The following is a 17,541-nucleotide window of genomic DNA, read 5'->3' as shown; positions in this document are numbered from 1 at the left end:
ATAGTGTGTCCCATAGCATTAAATGTATAATCATTTTTAGCAATAGTAAAGTTGTTGTTTTTTTCCAGTAGGTTGTGCCTTTATGCTAAAATAAAAAGAAGAAAACCTGTAAAGATAGATAAATAGATTAGACAGACAGACAGATACGTGTGTGCATCTGTGTGTGAAATGTGTCAATATAATGTGTGTGTGTGTGTGTGTGTGTGTGTGTGTGTGTGAAACCTCTAGGGAAAGGGTCTCTTACCTCTTTCTTATCCAAGTAAGGCAGAATTTTGAAGTTTGGAGCTAACTGATCATCCACCTCAACGTACATACTCTGTAACTCAACAATATTTGAATTGCTTTAAAACAATTGCCCTCATGTTGCTGCATACATCGCATTTCTACTTCTTCTGGGGCACGAAGAAGTTGGTTGTAAGCAGTTAGTAGAGTGTGAGTGCATGTGTTTTAACTGAATAACTTAGCTGACCCCCTGCCAGGATGACTGAATTAGCCAACTGGCAGCTTAACTGGAGGACACTCGACTGGGGTCTTGGCCCAGTTCCTGGGAATGGTGGCTACACCCTCTCAGAAACGCACTCTCTCTGTCCTTGGGCAACCAATGCCCTCAAATCTGAGAATGCATTTCCCGTGCATTTCCATCCCAGCCCTGGCTCTCTTGAAGGCAGTCTCTGCAGAGCAGCTCAAGACTCCAGGGGGAGTCTCCTCTAATTACAATTGCTGGAGCGGGTGGGGGGGGGGGGGGTCGGGGAAGCTTTATCTCCTGCTAGGCTTCCCAGCTGCTTAGTTCCAGATCAGCCTGGAGCCTACCAAAGTAAATAAATAAGTAAATAAATAAATAGTTCATTCCTGCACTCCTGCCCCCATAAGTTACCTCAAGAAGGCTGCTTTCCCCAATCCTCCCAGTGCTAGGAAAGGGAGCAAAGGTGTTATCCCAAAGTACCAGGAGGAGGGTTAATGTTTGCTTTGTTATTTAGAGAAGGAGAGGCTAGTATACAGTGTGTGGGGGGGCGGGGGGAAGGGGGGTGCACAGGGAAATACGTAGGGGAGAGAAATAGGCAGAGGCCGGTGCCCTGACTCCCCTCGGAGCCTCAGAGAGCGGCACACATCGTAATTCCCTTTCTAGAGCCTTACAGATTTCCACAAACAATGACATCACTGGGACGCTTCAGACCAGATTACAGCTGGGGGTATTTTCCTGGGAGCAAGGCGAGCGGGGTGGAGAGATGGAGGAGCTCTCCGGGGTGCTGAAAGGGGCGGGGGCGCGGGCTCTGGTAGGTGCCCCTAGCTGGCGCTGGCGAAGGCAGACTGCCGAGCTGGGGGCGGACAGGGGAGGGCCCGGGATGGCCCAGGGCAGGGCTCACTGCTTCTCTGGTTCTCATTGGCTGCTGGCGGGCGCACGTCACTCAGACTGGTGCTCTCCTCCCGCCCCTGGGGAATTGGAGCTGAGGAGGAGCTGAAAATGCAGATTTAGCATCAAGCACAGACATACACTCGCTCTTTCTCTCAGATACACACAGCTCCTCACATTCGCACCTCTGCCAGCGAGTCGGGCCGCCTGACTACACAGCTTCCCTGCCAGCCAGATGCTAGAGATCACACATTAATTTGCGGCTTTCCAAGCCCCTAATCAGTCTCTTTTTCTACACAAAGATTCCTTTAAAAAACAAACAAACTACATCTATATATATTTCTTATTTGCATCTTTCTTCTGGGTCCCCTGCTCCGCCAGCCTGCGCGCCTCCTAGCACCACTTTTCACTCCCAAAGAAAGATGAAAGGTGGCTGTGCCTCCCAGTGGAAGGCAGCCGCCGGGCTTCTCTTCTGTGTCATGGTTTTTGCATCGGCCAAGAGACCGGTCTTCACGAATAATTTCCTTGTGGAGTTGCATAAAGGAGGAGAGGAAGAAGCTCGCCAAGTTGCAGCAGAACACGGCTTTGGAGTCCGAAAGGTAAGATCTCCCTTGCATTTCGCTTGTTGTTTCAAAACGGGGGCACAGTCCTGCGCAATCTCATTGCAGAATTTGCAAGTTTTCTCTCTCCTGCGATGCAGACATTCTGCCATCGGCTCTTTAACACGATATTGCCTCCAGTGATCTATCCCATGTTATGTAATTAAAACGTCCTTCAAGTGTACCAGTAAGGTCATAAAAACAATGTATTGTTCTTTGGGCGAAAATAGGATAACGCCTTTCAAACAATGCCCTGCGCCCGGGCTGCTGTCCGAGGTACCAAGTTCTCAAGGCTGCTTGGGGGTGGAGGGCTGAGGTGCTGAACATCTGGGCTTGGCGTTGGCTGCCTTGCTAGGAACATATCTATTCTCCGCTCCCATCCCCAGAGAAAGAGTAGTTTCTGACAGACAGGGCTAGAAGCTTGGGCATTGCGATTTCTCTCCGTGCTTTTCAGACCCCGCGCCAGGAGGACTTCCCTCCGGTGACTTCGGCCCGGCCCCTGCTCTTTCCCAGGGAAAGCAGCTCCCCGGCTCCAGGAGACTTGGAAACCTGAACTGGTTTTTCTTTCCAAAATTTGGGCGGAACTTCTCGAGCTCGCCCCAGCCCACCCCAGACTCCTTGTTAGCTCTCAAGTTCACGAGGCAGAGCTGCAGGAGCTAGAAAGATAGATTCTGAGGAGGAGTGCTCCGCGGAGAAGTGCAGGTGGCTCTCCTGGTGTGTGGGCGGCCAGCGTGGCTTTCCCAGGAGGACGCGGGGATCCCCACTCCAAGAAGTTGGCAGAGTGCAACCGTTTGGGCACCAGGATGAGGCTTCCTGTCTGGAATGCCTGGGGACTCCTTTGGAGAGTCCGAGGTTCCCATTCTGGGAGGGCGAGGGGGAGGAGAGCGCTAGGTGGGGACCTACTCTTCCTGCGAAATGTCCAGGCAGGGATCTCACGTGTCCTTAAGGAACCTGACACGAGGTGGGGTAAAGTGAGGGTGCCGGGAGAAACCGCGGCGAGGGGAAACGTGGAGGACGTAGGATGCGATTTGGCAACCAGAGAGCCTGGTGGCAATCTGTGGGATTCTGTCAGGGCCCCATCTCCTTGCCCCTGATCCCAGGAGAGAGGCTTGAGAGGAGCGGGGTGGGAGCTCTCCGTCGCTGCCTTTGCCTTTCAAGGGCAGCGCGAACTGGAACTCCTGGCGGTCCCTCAGCCCCGACTTTCCACGCCTCCCGCCTTCCTCCCAGCCTCCTGAGGGCTCCCGCACTTGCTGCGGGCTCCCCCGCCTCGCTGGGGCGTTGGCAGCCGCGATTGGGACCCAAGGTGGGTTGGACAGCGCGTTTGCCAGAGGTCTGGGCGGAGGCGCCGGGTCCGCCAGCGGCGCGTGGGCGGGTCTTGCCGAGGGAACTTGTTGCTCCGGGGAAGCGTAGGAGGAGCAGGGGCGAGACAGCCCAGCGGAGCGAGCGGTCCGCCCGCTGAGGTTCTGGCCCAGGGCCTGTGGGCTGTTTCAAGAGTGGTGCCAGCAAAATAAGCAAGCAGACCCTCTCCTTCCTTCCCACCTTCCTGACCAAACTTGGCAAGATACAGGACCCAGGCGCCATACATACAACAGTCATTATTAGCTGACAGTTATAGGGCACCTTTATGTGCCGGAGTTTTTCCATCCTTATTTGCTATTCTCAATCACTCTTAGGAAATTACTATTATTATGGAGCCTATGGTACTGATAAGGAAATGGACTAAATAAGGCCCGAGATAAAAACAATCATGGATTTAAACCCAGAGCTTTCAGAGGTGAACTCGTGCTCTTTAAACCTAGTTCATACCAAACCAAGCTCGGGGCTCTGCGGGTATGTGGGCTTCGGGGTACGCTGAAAAGGATTGTGGCATCGGGCTCTTTCGTTGTTGAATGTAAAGGACTGCAGCTGATGCAGAAATAGCCTTGCTCTCTCCCCGCACCCTGCACCATTTCATAGAGTAAGCAGGCATTGCTATCTCCTCTTTTGAAAATATGCCCCTGGGATCTGATCTTAGAAACTTAATCAAATCTACGTGGAACTGACATTAATAATTTTAACTTATTAATTGTCCAAGAGGATTACTTTTTCTGTATAGAGGCAAACAACTTCATGAGGGATTACAGTTTTGATGATGGAATTTGAGCAAGAAGGTGTAGAGACAATCTCAACATAAATGAGTCTGGATCACATCAATACACTTACCTTAAAACCTCAGGGAACTCATTCTTTGGGTGAAATCAGATACCTAAGTCTCTTTCTCCCCCATTCTTTCTTGGAGAGGAGCCCACTGGTTTTGCAGCACAGCCTCAAACCTGCAATTGCTATCTAGGAGAAATGGGCTTTTGCCTTGCCATTTCTTTCCTTACCGCTTCCTAACTGCTCAGAAGTAGGATTGCTTATCCAAATTATTTTTGCTCTGATTCATATTTAAGTAAAAGATACTTCTGTCTGATGAATCTTTGCAGGATGCTACACCTGTCTAGAATAAACTCTCTTCCCCCCTCACCACCCCCCCTTGGATCCATGTCCCACTCATCCTTTGAGACTGAGTTCCTGACCTGATGCTAGGGATTACACTAAGTTTCCCTTCCCCAAATTCCTGTGGGACAAAAAGCAAAGCCTCTATGACATAAGCTAAGACAGCTATCACTTCTCCTCTAGACATTTCACATGTGTGAATGAAAATGGTTGTAAGTATTGTCTTTCCACTTGAAAGGTAAATCTTCAGGGATAGCTTCTGTATTTCCGGTTTTGTCGCCATTGTCAGTATATTATTGGGCTTGCCAGCCTGTATGGAAACTTCCTTAGTTGTATTTATTACTCTAGGTTCCCTAAACACTGTGCTGTCTTGTTTTCATCCTGCTGAACTGTACTTTTGTCATTTGTTATTTGCTTTTTATTTAAAACCCCCAAAACCTCCTTCTCTTTTCTCTCTCTAACACTTAGTATACTTCCCAACTCCCACTACCCCAACTTCTCGGAGACTCAGGGTCAGACAGCAAAGATTCTCAGTAATTATTTTTTCATCCAAAGAAAGGCCAGCTGTGCAGACTAGAGGAACCAGCTATTTTACTAACTTACATCACTTAACCTCACAAACCTCTGAAGTAGAAATTATTGGTATCAGCCCTAATTCTCAGATGAAAAACTTCAGGTTTCAGGAAGTTAAATAACTGCTCATATCTGAAAAGTGAGAAAATAAAAGCCAGATTTAAAACCAAGTTTTCTCTACCAAAAATAATTTTGTTTTCCTATGATGCTGCCTTCAGGAAGCCTTTCCTGACTGCCAAGAGCTCTGCCTTTGGGGTACTACCTTTAGAGTCCTGTTATTTTTGTTATTTTTTTCTCTTTACTTCTTTATTTATCTAATACATATTTAGCATTAACATACAGAGCGGGGCAAAAGTAGGAATTATATTCCTACTTATAAAAAGTAGTATTATATTCATATGGAAAATAATGAAGTAATGTGTTTTGTGTACTCACAACTACTTTTGCCCCTTCCTGTACAAACCTTTGTCATTAACTAATGTGAATGAGTATGTATTTCTTTAGGTATATCATACATCTTCCAAGAGGAGAAACAATATACAATGTCTTCTTATATTTTTATATTTAGCACAGTGGCCTGTATATGAGGTATTCAGTGAATATTGTTGAATATTTGGCAAGACTCTTACAAGACCATGAGCAAGCATTATATTTCCTCTCTAAAATGAAATAAAAATGCCTTTAACTTTACCCTCTGAAAGGTTTGATGGGACTAAAGTTTTTTATTTTATCGTGGCCTCGCCCAAATATGTATGTTCATCAGAGAAGATGCATATGTCTAGGAGAGTGAATGAATTTATAATAATAACAAAGGTGTTATTCCAAAGATTGTCTTAAAATTCTCACTGCACTATTAAATTTAACTCCCTTAGGGAAAAATATTTATTAAAGCAATATGTTGTAAGTTCACCAAAAATCAAGTAACAATTGGGATAAAAATCCAAACAGTTACAATTAGCTATTTTTGCTTTGCTATGATATGTTTTGTGTTTTTAAAACATATTTTTATTGATTTCAGAAAGGAAGGGAAAGGGAGAGAGAGAAACATCAATGATGAGAGAGAATCATTGATCGGCTGCCTCCTGCAAGCTCCACACTGGAAATCGAGCTTGCAACCCAGGCATGTGCCCTGACTGGGAATCAAACCATGACCTCCTGATTCATAGGTCGATGCTCAACCACTGAGCCACACCAGCCAGGCTGTTTTGTGTTTTATGCTTGTAGAACTGAGGCTGGGATGATTACATGGGTAAAATCATGTGAGTACTTTTATATGTATGAACTTTTAAAAAAATTTTCTATCTAATAATACCTGTGTTCTTGGGTAATGAAATAATAAAATTTTGGTTATTTTAATTTTATTGAAGTATAATCTATTTTAGGAAAGACCACAGCTTTTCACCAACTGGGTGCTCATGTGTAACCAGCACCCAAATCAGGAAATTAAATGCTATAGGCATCCCATAAGTGCCCCTCTTGCTCACTTGGGTAATTTTTAGTTTTAGGCTATTATAAATATTTCCTCTGTGGATATTGTGGTATAGGTATTTTGGTGAAACCATGCATGGCTTTCTGTTGGGAACATTTCTAAGGATAGAAATGTTGAGTCAAGGGGCATGCATACATTCCACTTTATGAGACTATATCAGTTTTCTATTGCTGTGTAATAAATGACTACAAATGTAGTGGCCTAAAACCACACAAATCTGTTATTTCATAGTTTTTATAGATAAGGAATCTGGCACATTTTAGTTGGGTCCTCTGTTTAAAACAGGGGTGGGCAAACTTTTTGACTCGAGGGCCACAATGGGTTCTTAAACTGGACCGGAGGGCCAGAACAAAAGCATGGATGGAGTGTTTGTGTGAACTAATATAAATTCAAAGTAAACATCATTACATAAAAGGGTACGGTCTTTTTTTTTTTTTAGTTTTATTCATTTCAAATGGGCCGGATCTGGCCCGCGGGCCGTAGTTTGCCCACGGCTGGTTTAAAACCACAGATGCTGCGCCCTAACCAGTTTGGCTCAGTGGATAGAGCATCAGCCTGCGGACTGAAAGGTCCTGGGTTAGACTCCAGTCAAGGACATGTACCTTGGTTGCCGGCACATCCCCAGTGGGAGGTGTGCAGGAGGCAGCTGATCGATGTTTCTAACTCTCTATCTCTCTCCCTTCCTCTCTGTAAAAAAATCAATAAAATATATTTTTAAAAAATAAAATAAAACCACAGAGGCTGAAATTAAGATATTCACCATTGCATCCTCATCTAGAGGCACAACTAAAGGAAAATCCACTTCCAAGCATATTCAGGTTTTTAGAAGAATTTAGCTCTTACAGTTGGAAACCTGGAGTCTTCATGTTCTTGCTGGCTACTGGCCCAGGACCACTGTCAGTTCCTGGAGGTTCCTATCATGATGTTGCCACATGACCCCTGTGATAGGCCTTCTCACAGTCTGACTTTTTAATCCCTTTCTTCAGGAAGGACCCATTCCCTGCTTAGGGTTAACCTAATTAGGTCAGGCCCACCCAAGATAATTTCTCTTAATTTTTTACTAATTCAACTAAACCATATTTGGGACCATTACTATATTTTATAAATCTCTTCATCTCTATCATATAATGTAACCTAATCACAGAAATAAAAGCCAACATACTCACAGTCCTGTCTGCACTCAAGGGAAGAGGATTGTATAAGGCACGTACACTAGGGCGTGGCTTGGGAACATCTAAGAGTTCTGCCTACCATAGACACACTGACACACAGTTTTGCAAAGTAGTTATGTCAATTCCCATTTCCACCAGCAGTGTGTGAGGGTTGTGATTGCTCCACATTCTTACCAGCATTTGATATTTTATACCTTTTTCCTTTTAGTTATTTTGGTGGGTATGTACTGGTGTCTCATTGTGATTTTAACTTGCACTTTATTGATAATCAACTGAAGCTGGGTTGTCTCTTCATATGCTTATTGGTCATTTGGATATTCCTCTTTGCACAGCATTTGTTCAGGTCTTTTGCCCTTAAAAGCCTTTCTAAGGATTGTCTTAATTTTTGGTTTATAGGAGCTCTTTACCTATTATGGATAAGAATCTGTTGTCAAATACCTGTATTTTAAATATTAATTAAAGTTGACTTGAAATACAATATTATATTAATTTCAGGTATAAAACATAATAATCTAACATTTACATACCTTATCACCATGTTATGTCTAATAACCCACCTGTCACCATAGGTAGTTATTATAATACTAGATGCCCGGTGCACAAAAATTTGTGCACTTGTGGGGGGGTCCCTCAGCCCAGCCTGTGCCCTCTCCCAGTCTGGGACCCTTAGGGGGATGACCACCTGCTGGCTTAGGCCTGCTGCCCGGGGGATAGGGCCTAAGCTGGCAATAAGACATCCCTCTGGCAGCCCAGCAGCCCTCAGGGGATGTCCACTTGCCAGCGGGGAGCAGACCTAAGCTGCAGTTGGACATCCTTAGCGCTGCTGAGGAGGCGGGAGAGGCTCCCACCACCACCGCTGTACTGGCAGCCATCAGCCTGGCTTGTGGCTGAGCAGAGCTCCCCCATGTGGGAGTGCACTGACCACCAGAGGGCAGCTCCTGCATTGAGCATCTGACCCCTGGTGGTCAGTATGTGTCATAGTGACCAGTCATTCCCAGTCGTTCTGCTGTTAGGGTCAGTTTGCATATTACCTTTTTACTATATAGGATAGAGGCCTGGTGCACGGGTGGGGGCTGGCTGGTTTGCCCTGAAGGGTGTCCCAGATCAGGGTGGGGGTCCTGCTGGGGTGCCTGGCCAGCCTGGGTGAGGGGCTGATGGCTGTTTGCAGCTGGCCACACCCCCTTTAGGGTGGGGGTCCCCATTGGGGTGCCTGGCCAGTCTGGGTGAGGGGCTGAGGGCTGTTTTCAGGCTGGCCGGTGACTGAAGCTCCCAGCCTCTACTTTTTTTCTTTTTCTTTTTTTTTTTTATTCTGGGATTTATTTACCTTCTATAATTGAAACTTTGTTGCCATCACTGGAGCTGAGAGCTGGCTCCTGCTCGCTGCAGCTCTGAGGCCATGGTATGCTGAAAGCAGGTATCTGGGGTTTGTTTAGCTTCTGTAATTGAAACTTTGTTGCTTTCAGAGCTTAGAGCAGGCTGCGGCAGGCAGGGAACCTAGGCTTCCTTCATCACTGGAACAAGCAAACCTCTTGTTCGCTTCAGCTGCATGGCTGCTGGCCGCCATTCTTTGTTGGCGGTTAATTTGCATATCTTGCTGATTAGCCAATGGGAAGTGTAGTGAAGGTACGGTCAGTTACCCTTTTTGTCTTTTATTAGGTAGGATTATTGACTCAATTCTCTATGGATGTATATTATATCCACATGACTCATTAATTTATAAATGGAAGGTTGCACCTCTTAAACCTTTTCATCTTTTTCACCCTTCCTCCTAACCCCTCCCCTCTGGCAACCATTAGTCTGTTCTCTGTTTTTAGGGGTATGTTTCTGGTTTTTTTTGTTTGTTCATTGTTTTACTTTAGATTCCACATGTAAATGAAATTATATGGTATTTGTCTTTCTCTGTCTGGCTTATTTCACTTAGCATTATACCCTGTAAGTCCATCAGTGTTGTCACTAATGACAAGACTTCATTATTTTATATGGCTAATATTCCAGAGTGTGTGTGTGTGTGTGTGTGTGTGTGTGTGATCCTCTTTATTCAGTCATCCATTGATAGACACCTGGGTGGCTTCTATATCTTGGCTATTTTAAATAATGCTGCAATGAACATAGGTGTGTATATATCTTTTCAAAATAGCGTTTTTATTATCTTCTAATAAATACCCAGAAGTAGAATTTCTGGGTAATATGGTAGTTCTATGTTTAAATATAGAGAAATATTTATTTTTATAGTGGCTGCACTAGTTTACAATCCCACTAATAGTGCATGGAGGTTTTCTTCTCTCCACATCCTCACCAACACTTGTTTTTTGTTGACTTTTTTATAATAGACATTCTGGTAAGGTTTTCATAGTGATATTGAGCATAATTTCATGAGTCTGTTGGCTATCTGTATGGCTCCTCTGGAGAAGTCCATTCAGGTTCTCTGCCTATTTTATATATATACTAGAGGCCTGGTGCACAAAAATTTGTGCACTCAGGGGAGTCCCTCAGCCCAGCCTGTGCCCTCTCGCAGTCTGGGACCCCTCGGGGGATGTCCACCTGCTGGCTTAGGCCCACTCCCCGGGGGATAGGGCCTAAACTGGCAGTCAGACATCCCTCTGGCAGCCCAGGAGTCCTCGGGGGATGTCCACTTGCCAGCGGGGAGCAAGCCTAAGCTGCAGTCAGACATCCTTAGCACTGCTGAGGAGACAGGAGAGGCTCCTGCCACCACCACTGTCCTGGCAGCCATCAGCCTGGCTTGTGGCTAAGCAGAGCTCCCCCTGTGGGAGCGCACTGACCACTAGGGGGCAGCTCCTGCATTGAGCATCTGCCCCCTGGTGGTCAGTGTGTGTCATAGTGACCACTTATTCCCAGTCGTTCTGCTGTTAGGGTCAATTTGCATATTACCCTTTTATTATATAGGATAGAGGTCTGGTGCATGGGTGGGGGCCAGTTGGTTTGCCCTGAAGTGTGTCCTGGATCAGGGTGGGGGTCCTGCTGGGGTGCCTGGCCAGCCTGGGTGAGGGGCTGATGGCTGTTTGCAGGCTGACCACAGCCCCCCAGTGGAGACCCTCACCACATGGGGGTTTGGCCAGTCTGGGTGAGGGGCTGATGGCTGTTTGCAGGCTGACCACAGCCCCTTCAGGGTGGGGGGCCCAACTGGGGTGCCTGGCCAACCTGGGTGAGGAGCTAATGGCCATTTTCAGGCTGGCCACAGCTGCGGGCTGGAAGCAGGTATCTGGGATTTATTTATCTTCTATAATTGAAACTTTCTAGCCTTGAGTGGAGCCCAGGGCTGGCAGGGCAGGCAGGAAACTTTGCTTCCTCCATTGCCGGTGGCACCCCAAGCCTCCTGCTCACTCCAGCTTCATGGCCACCACCATCTTAGTTGGGTTAATTTGCATATTCACTCCTGATTGGCTGGTGGGCATGGCTTGTGGGTGTAGCAGAGGTACGGCCAATTTGCATGTTTCTCTTTTATTAGATTATATATATATTATATATTTTTTTATTGATTTCCGAGAGGAAGGGAAAGGGAGAGAGAGAGAACATCAATGATGAGAGACAGTCATTGATCGGCTGCTTCCTGCACACTCCACACCAGGGATCAAGCCTGTAATCCAGGCATGTGCCAACTGAGAATCCAACCGTGACCTCCTAGTTCATAGTTCTATACTCAACCACTGAGCCACACTAGCCAGGCACTCTGCCTATTTTTTAATCAGATCATTGGGGGCTTTTGAGTTACATGAATTCTTTATATATTTTGTATATTAACCCCTTATTGAACATATTTACAAATATTTTCTCCCATTTAGTAAGTTGATGATTTCCTTCGCTATGCAAAGGCTTTTTAGTTTGATGTAGCCCTGTTTGTTTATTTTCACATTTGTTGCCCTTGCTCAAGGAGACATATCCAAAAACAATATATTGTTAAGACCAATGTCAAAGAGTTTGCTTCCTATGTTTACTTCTAGGAGTTTTATGTTCTCAGGTTTTACATTTATGTTAGAACTTTAACCCATTTTAAATTTATGTTTTAATATAGTGTAAGAAAATTGTTCCATTTTATTTTTTGTGTGTATCTGTCCAGTTTACCTAATACCATTTATTGAAGAGACTGCTTTTTCCCTGTTGTATTTTCTTGCCTCCTTTGCTATAGATTAACTGACCGTATAAGTGTGGGTTTAATTCTGCACTCTCTATTGTGTCCCATTGATCTATGTGTCTATTTTTGTGCCAATACCATACTTTTTTGATTACTATAGCCTTGAAGTATAGTTTAAAATCAGGAAGTGTGATACCTCCAACTTTGTTCTTATTTCTCAAGATTACTTTAAGTATTCAGGCTCTTTTCATTATAATTTTTTAAATTATTTGTTCTAGTTCTGTGAAAAGCCATTGTAATTTTGATAGAGATTGCATTAAATCTGCAGATTTCCTTGGGTATTATGGTCATTTTAACAGTGTTAATTCTTTAAAACCATGAGCAAAATATATCCTTTCATTTATTTTAGACTGCTTTAATTTCTTTCATCAGTTTATTATAGATTTCAGATTTTTCACCTCTTTGGTTAAATTTATTCCTAGGTATTTTTTTTGTTTTTGATGCAATTGTAAATGGAATTGTTTTCATAAGCACTCTTTTTTCAACATTTACTGGTGTACAGAAATGGAACAAATTTCTTTACATTAAATTTGTATTCTGCAACTTTGCTGAATTCATTTATTATTTCTAATGTGTTTTTTTTATGTAGTCTTTAGGGTTTTCTATATATAGTATCATGTCATCAGCAAACTGTGACAATTTGCCTTCTTTGTTCCTCTTTAGATGCTTTTTATTTCCTTTCTCTGTCTGTCTGCTGTGGCTAAGGCTTTCAGTACTAGGTTGAATAAAGTGGTGAAATTGAGCATCCTTGTCTTGTTCTTGATCTTTAAAAAGCTGGAAGCTTTTCACCATTGAGTATGATGTTAGCTATGTGTTTGTTATATACGGCCTTTGTTATGATGAGGTCTGATCCCTCTATACCCACTTTGTTGAGAGTTTTTATCATAAAGAAATGATGAATTTTATCCAAATCATTTTTTCTACATCTACTAAGGTGATTTTACAATTTTTATCCTTTGTTTAATTAATGTGATGTTGATTGATTTGCAGACATTGAACCATCTTTGCATCCTTGGGATTAATGTCACTTGACTGTGGTATATGAGCCTTTTAATGTATTACTGATTTTGGTTTGTTTCTATTTTGTTGAAAATATTTATATCTTTATTCATCAGGAATATTGTCCTGTAATTCTTTTAATTTCATTTTTGATAGTGTCTGGTTTTGGTATTGGAGCAATACTGGCCTCATAGAATGCCTTTGGAAGTATTTCTTCCTCTTCAATTTTTTGGTGTGGTTTGAAAGGGACAGATATTAATTTTTTTTAAATGTTTGGAAAAATTCATCTGTGAAGCCTGGACTTGGTGTTGTTTGGAGGTGTGTTTATTTTTTTATTACTGATTTAATTTTGCTACCAGTAATTGGTCTGTTCAGATTTTCTGTTTCTTCCTGGTTCAGTATTGGAAGATGGTGTGTTTCTAGAAATGTATCCACTTTTTTTGTTTGTCAAATTTGTTGGCATAAAATTGTATGTTCTATCTTATGATCCTTTGTATTTCTATGGTATTGGTTGTAACTTCTCTTTTACTTCTGTTCTATTTATTTAAGCCCTCTCTTTTTATTCTTGATAAATCTGGCTAAAGTTTTGTCAATTTTGTTAATCTTTTCAAAGAATCAGCTTTTAGTTTCATTGATCTTCCCTGGGTATTTTTGTTTGTTTGTTTTGTTTTGTTTTTTGTTTTTGTTCATTTTGTGTTTCTTGGTGGGTCTGTATTTCATTTATCTCTACTATTACCTTTATTATTTTCTTCTTTTTACTAACTTTGGCCTTTGTTATTTTTCCTAGTTCCTTCAGGTGTAAAGTTCGATTGTTTATTTGGGATTTTTCTTGTTTCTTGAGGTGGTCCTATATTGCTATAAACTTTCCTCTTATAATTGCATTTGTTGCATCCCTTAAGTTTACGAGAGTTATGTTTCCATTTTCATTGGTTATTTAGTAGTATGTTCTTTAGTCTCCATATGTTTGTGTTTTTATAGTTTTATTTTCATAGTTGATTTCTAGTTTCATACTCTTGCAATCAGAAAAGAAACTGATGTGACTTCACAGTTCTTAAACTTACCAAGACTTGTTTTGTGGCCTAATATGTGGCCTATGCTAGAGAATGTTCCATGTGCACTTGAAAAGAATATGCATGCTACAGTTTTCAGATGAAAGATTTCATATATATATTTATTAAGGCCATTGATCTAATGTCTTATTTAAGACCAATTCTTCCTTATTAATTTCATGGCTAAATGATCTATTCATTTATGTATTTGGAGTATCAAAGTCCCCCACTATTATTGTATTACTGATGATTTCTACTTTTATGTCCAATAATATTTGCTTTATATATTTAGATGATCCTATCTTGGGTGCATAAATATTCATGAATATTATATCCTTCTTGAGTTGGCCCTTTATCATTATGTAATGCTCTTCCTCGTTTCTTTTTATAGCTTTTATTTTAAAATCTATTTCATCTGACCTGAATATTGCCATCCCTACTTTTTTTCATTTTATTGGCATGAAATATCTTTTTCCATTCCTTCACTGTCAGTTTGTGCATGTCTTTCAATGTGGTGTGGGTCTCTTGTAGGCAATATACAGGTGGACCTTTTTTTTTTAACCATTTAGCCACCCTATTTTTTATTGATTTTTAAGAGAGAGAGAGTGAGAGACAGAGAGAGAGAGTGAGAGGCAGAGAGAGAGAGAGGGAGAGAGAGAGAGAGATTTGTTGTTCCACCTATCTGCACATTCCTTGGTTGACTCTTGTATGTACTCTGACTGGGGACTGAACCTGCAACCTTGGCATATGAGGAAGACATTCTAAACAATTGAACTACGCAGCCAGGGCCCTGTATGTTCTTTAATTAAATTTATTCAGGTGATATTGGTTAATAAAGTTATATAGGTTTACAGTGTACAATTCTATGATACATGATCTATATATTGCATTGTATGCCCACCTCCCAAAGACAAAAGTTCTGTCACCATTTACTTGACCCCCTTTACCCTTAACTACCTCCAATCCCCTTCCCTCTGAAAACCACCATACTGTTTTGTTTTCTCTGTTTTTCTTGTTTGTACATTTGTTGCTTTTAATTTAATATCCCCATATGAATGACATCATATGCTTCTTGAGTTTTTCTGTCTGACTTATTTCACTTAGTGTGATATTTTCAAGATCCATCCAAATTGCTGCAAATGGCAATATTTTATTTTTTCTTATATATGACTTCTATATCCAATCATCTATCAAAGGACACTTTGGTTGTTTCCATATCTTGGCCACCATGAAAAACGCTGCAGTGAACATAGGGGTGCATATATTATTGCAAATAAATGTCTTTAAAACTTTCAGTGGTTGAGCATTGACCCATGAACTGGGAGGTCATGGTTCCATTCCTAGTCAGGGCACATGCCTGGGTTGCAGGCTTGACTGCCATAGAGGGAGTGCAGGAGGCAGCTAATCAATAATTCTCTCTCATCATTGATGTTTCTATCTCTCTCTCCCTCTCCCTTCCTCTCTCTGAAATCAATAAAAACACATATATTTTTAATATTTTTTTCAGGTAGATCCCCAGAAGAAGGGTTTCTGGAAGTCATATGGTAATTCTATTCTTAATTTTTTGAGAAGCCTCTATACTGCTTTCCATAGTGGTTTTACCAGTTTACATTCCCACCAGCAGTGAATGAGGCTTTCTGTTTCTCCACAAGCTCTCCAACACTTGTGAAATAAATCAATGACCTAAATATAAAGCTTGAAACAATAAATTATATAGAAGAAAGCATAGCTACTAAACTTATGGACCTTGGTCTTAGAGAGGATTTTATGAATTTGACCCCAAAGACAAGAAAAGTAAAGTCAAAAATAAATGAATGGGACTATATAAAACTAAAAGACTTCTGCACAGCTAAAGAAAACACCAACAAAGCAAAAAGCTTACCAACTGAATGGAAGATATTTGCAAACAACAGCTCTGACAAGGGGTTAATATCCAAAATATGTACAGAAATCATACAACTCAAAACCAAACAAACAATCCAATTAAAAAATGGACCTGAACAGACACTTCTCTCAAGATTACATACAAATAGCCAATAGGTATATGAAAAGATGCGTAACTTTACTAGTTATTAAGGAAATGCAAATCAAAACTATAATAAGATACCACCTCACACCTGTTAGAATTGCTATTATCAACAACACCCTATATTTTTGATTGAATGATTTAGTACACTTACATTTAAAGTAGATATTGATAGGTATGTACTTATTGTCATTTTAGTAAAATTTTCTGGATTATTTTTGTAGCTCTTCTCTGTTCCTCTCTTTTTCCTTTAGTTTCTTACTTTGTGTTTTGCTGGGGATTTTTATCTTTATGTCTGGGCTTCTTTCTCTTCATTTTTTATGTATTTCTTGTATAATTTTTGGTTTATAGTTACCATGAGGTTCATATCCTATATAATAAAAGGGAAATATGCAAATTGACAGAACGGCAGATCAACCAGTCACTATGACATGCACTGACCATCAGGGGGCAGATGCTTAACCAGGAGCTGCCTCCTGGTGGTCAGTGTGCTCCCACAGGGGGAGCGCTGCTCAGCCACAAGCTGAGCTGAATGCTGGCAAGCCTCTCCCACCTCCATGGCAGTGCTAAGGATGTCTGACTGCAGCTTAGGCTCGCTCCTAGTGAGGAGCGGGCCTAAATCGTCAGTCAGACATCCCCTGAGGGCTCCCAGACTGCTAAAGGGCACAGGCTGGGCTGAGAGACACACCCCCCTCCCCCCCCGCCACCAGAGTATACAAATGTCATGCACCAGGCCTCTAGTATATCTATAACTATGTACCTATATACCTATATACAGGCTGTTCTCAGGTTACGTCAGACTCAACGTGCGTCGTTTCATGGTTATGTTCTGCCTTCTCCCATTTATTTATATAAAAAAAAGTTCCATCATTTCAACGTACATATGTGCTTTATGTTTTTTTATTATTCATTTACCACAAGTAAAGGTCAGGAATTGTTATCTTTCTTTTAAATATTTTTTACTGTTTTACTTCATTACTGCTGTGTATGTGCTCCATGTGTGTGATGTAGGTGCTTATGTAGGTGGGTTCCAACTTATGGTGAAAATCGCGTTATGTCACACGGTAGGAACAGAACTCTGACATAACCTGAGGATCTCCTGTACCTATATACCTATATACTTATATATCTATATATCTATATATATATAGATATCTTTATATCTATATATCTGTATCTATATCTGCATCTACATGTATCTATATACCTGTATAGCAGCCTATTTTAAGATTATTTGCATTAAAATAAAATGCATTCTAATATACTTCATTTTTACTTCTACCTCCCAAAAAATTGATGTTATATTAAATATCTTTTTGTTTTGTATACCCGATAACTACTAATTGTAGTTATAGTTGACTTCGCTATTTTTGTCTTTTAGCTTTCATGCTAGCTTTTCAGTTGGCTTATCCACTGTCTTTGCTACTTATTTGCACTTATCAGTGAGATTTTTTTCTTTCATATATATTCTTGTTTCTGGTTATTGCCTTTTTTATTTATCTTAAAGAAGACCCTTTAACATTTTTTGTAAAGCCAGTTTAGTGGTGAGAAACTCCTTTAGTGTTTGCTTGTCTAGAAAACTTTCTTTCTCCTTTGTTTCTGAATGATAATCTTTGACAAATAGAGTATTCTAGGTCGTAGGTTCATTCTTTTCA

The 17,541-nt window shown here is 41.7% G+C and overlaps 1 protein-coding gene across 1 annotated transcript in view; it reads left to right on the top strand.

Annotated features, from left to right (window-relative positions):
• The first annotated feature begins 1,480 nt into the window (after positions 1 to 1,480).
• Positions 1,481 to 17,541, top strand: part of PCSK2 (proprotein convertase subtilisin/kexin type 2) — a 264,456-nt gene continuing 248,395 nt past the window's right edge. The window contains exon 1 of the mRNA XM_070419880.1: positions 1,481 to 1,950. Coding sequence (XP_070275981.1) covers positions 1,774 to 1,950 — 177 coding nt within the window. The 5' untranslated portion in view covers positions 1,481 to 1,773. The remainder of the gene's footprint in view (positions 1,951 to 17,541) is intronic.

This window comes from Myotis yumanensis, unplaced genomic scaffold, assembly GCF_028538775.1.
Source record: "Myotis yumanensis isolate MYYU_CA2020_CCGP unplaced genomic scaffold, mMyoYum1.0.hap1 SCAF_7, whole genome shotgun sequence".
NCBI lineage: Eukaryota > Metazoa > Chordata > Mammalia > Chiroptera > Vespertilionidae > Myotis > Myotis yumanensis.
Note: the sequence above shows the minus strand (reverse complement) of the source record. Positions and strands in the feature narration are given on the sequence as shown.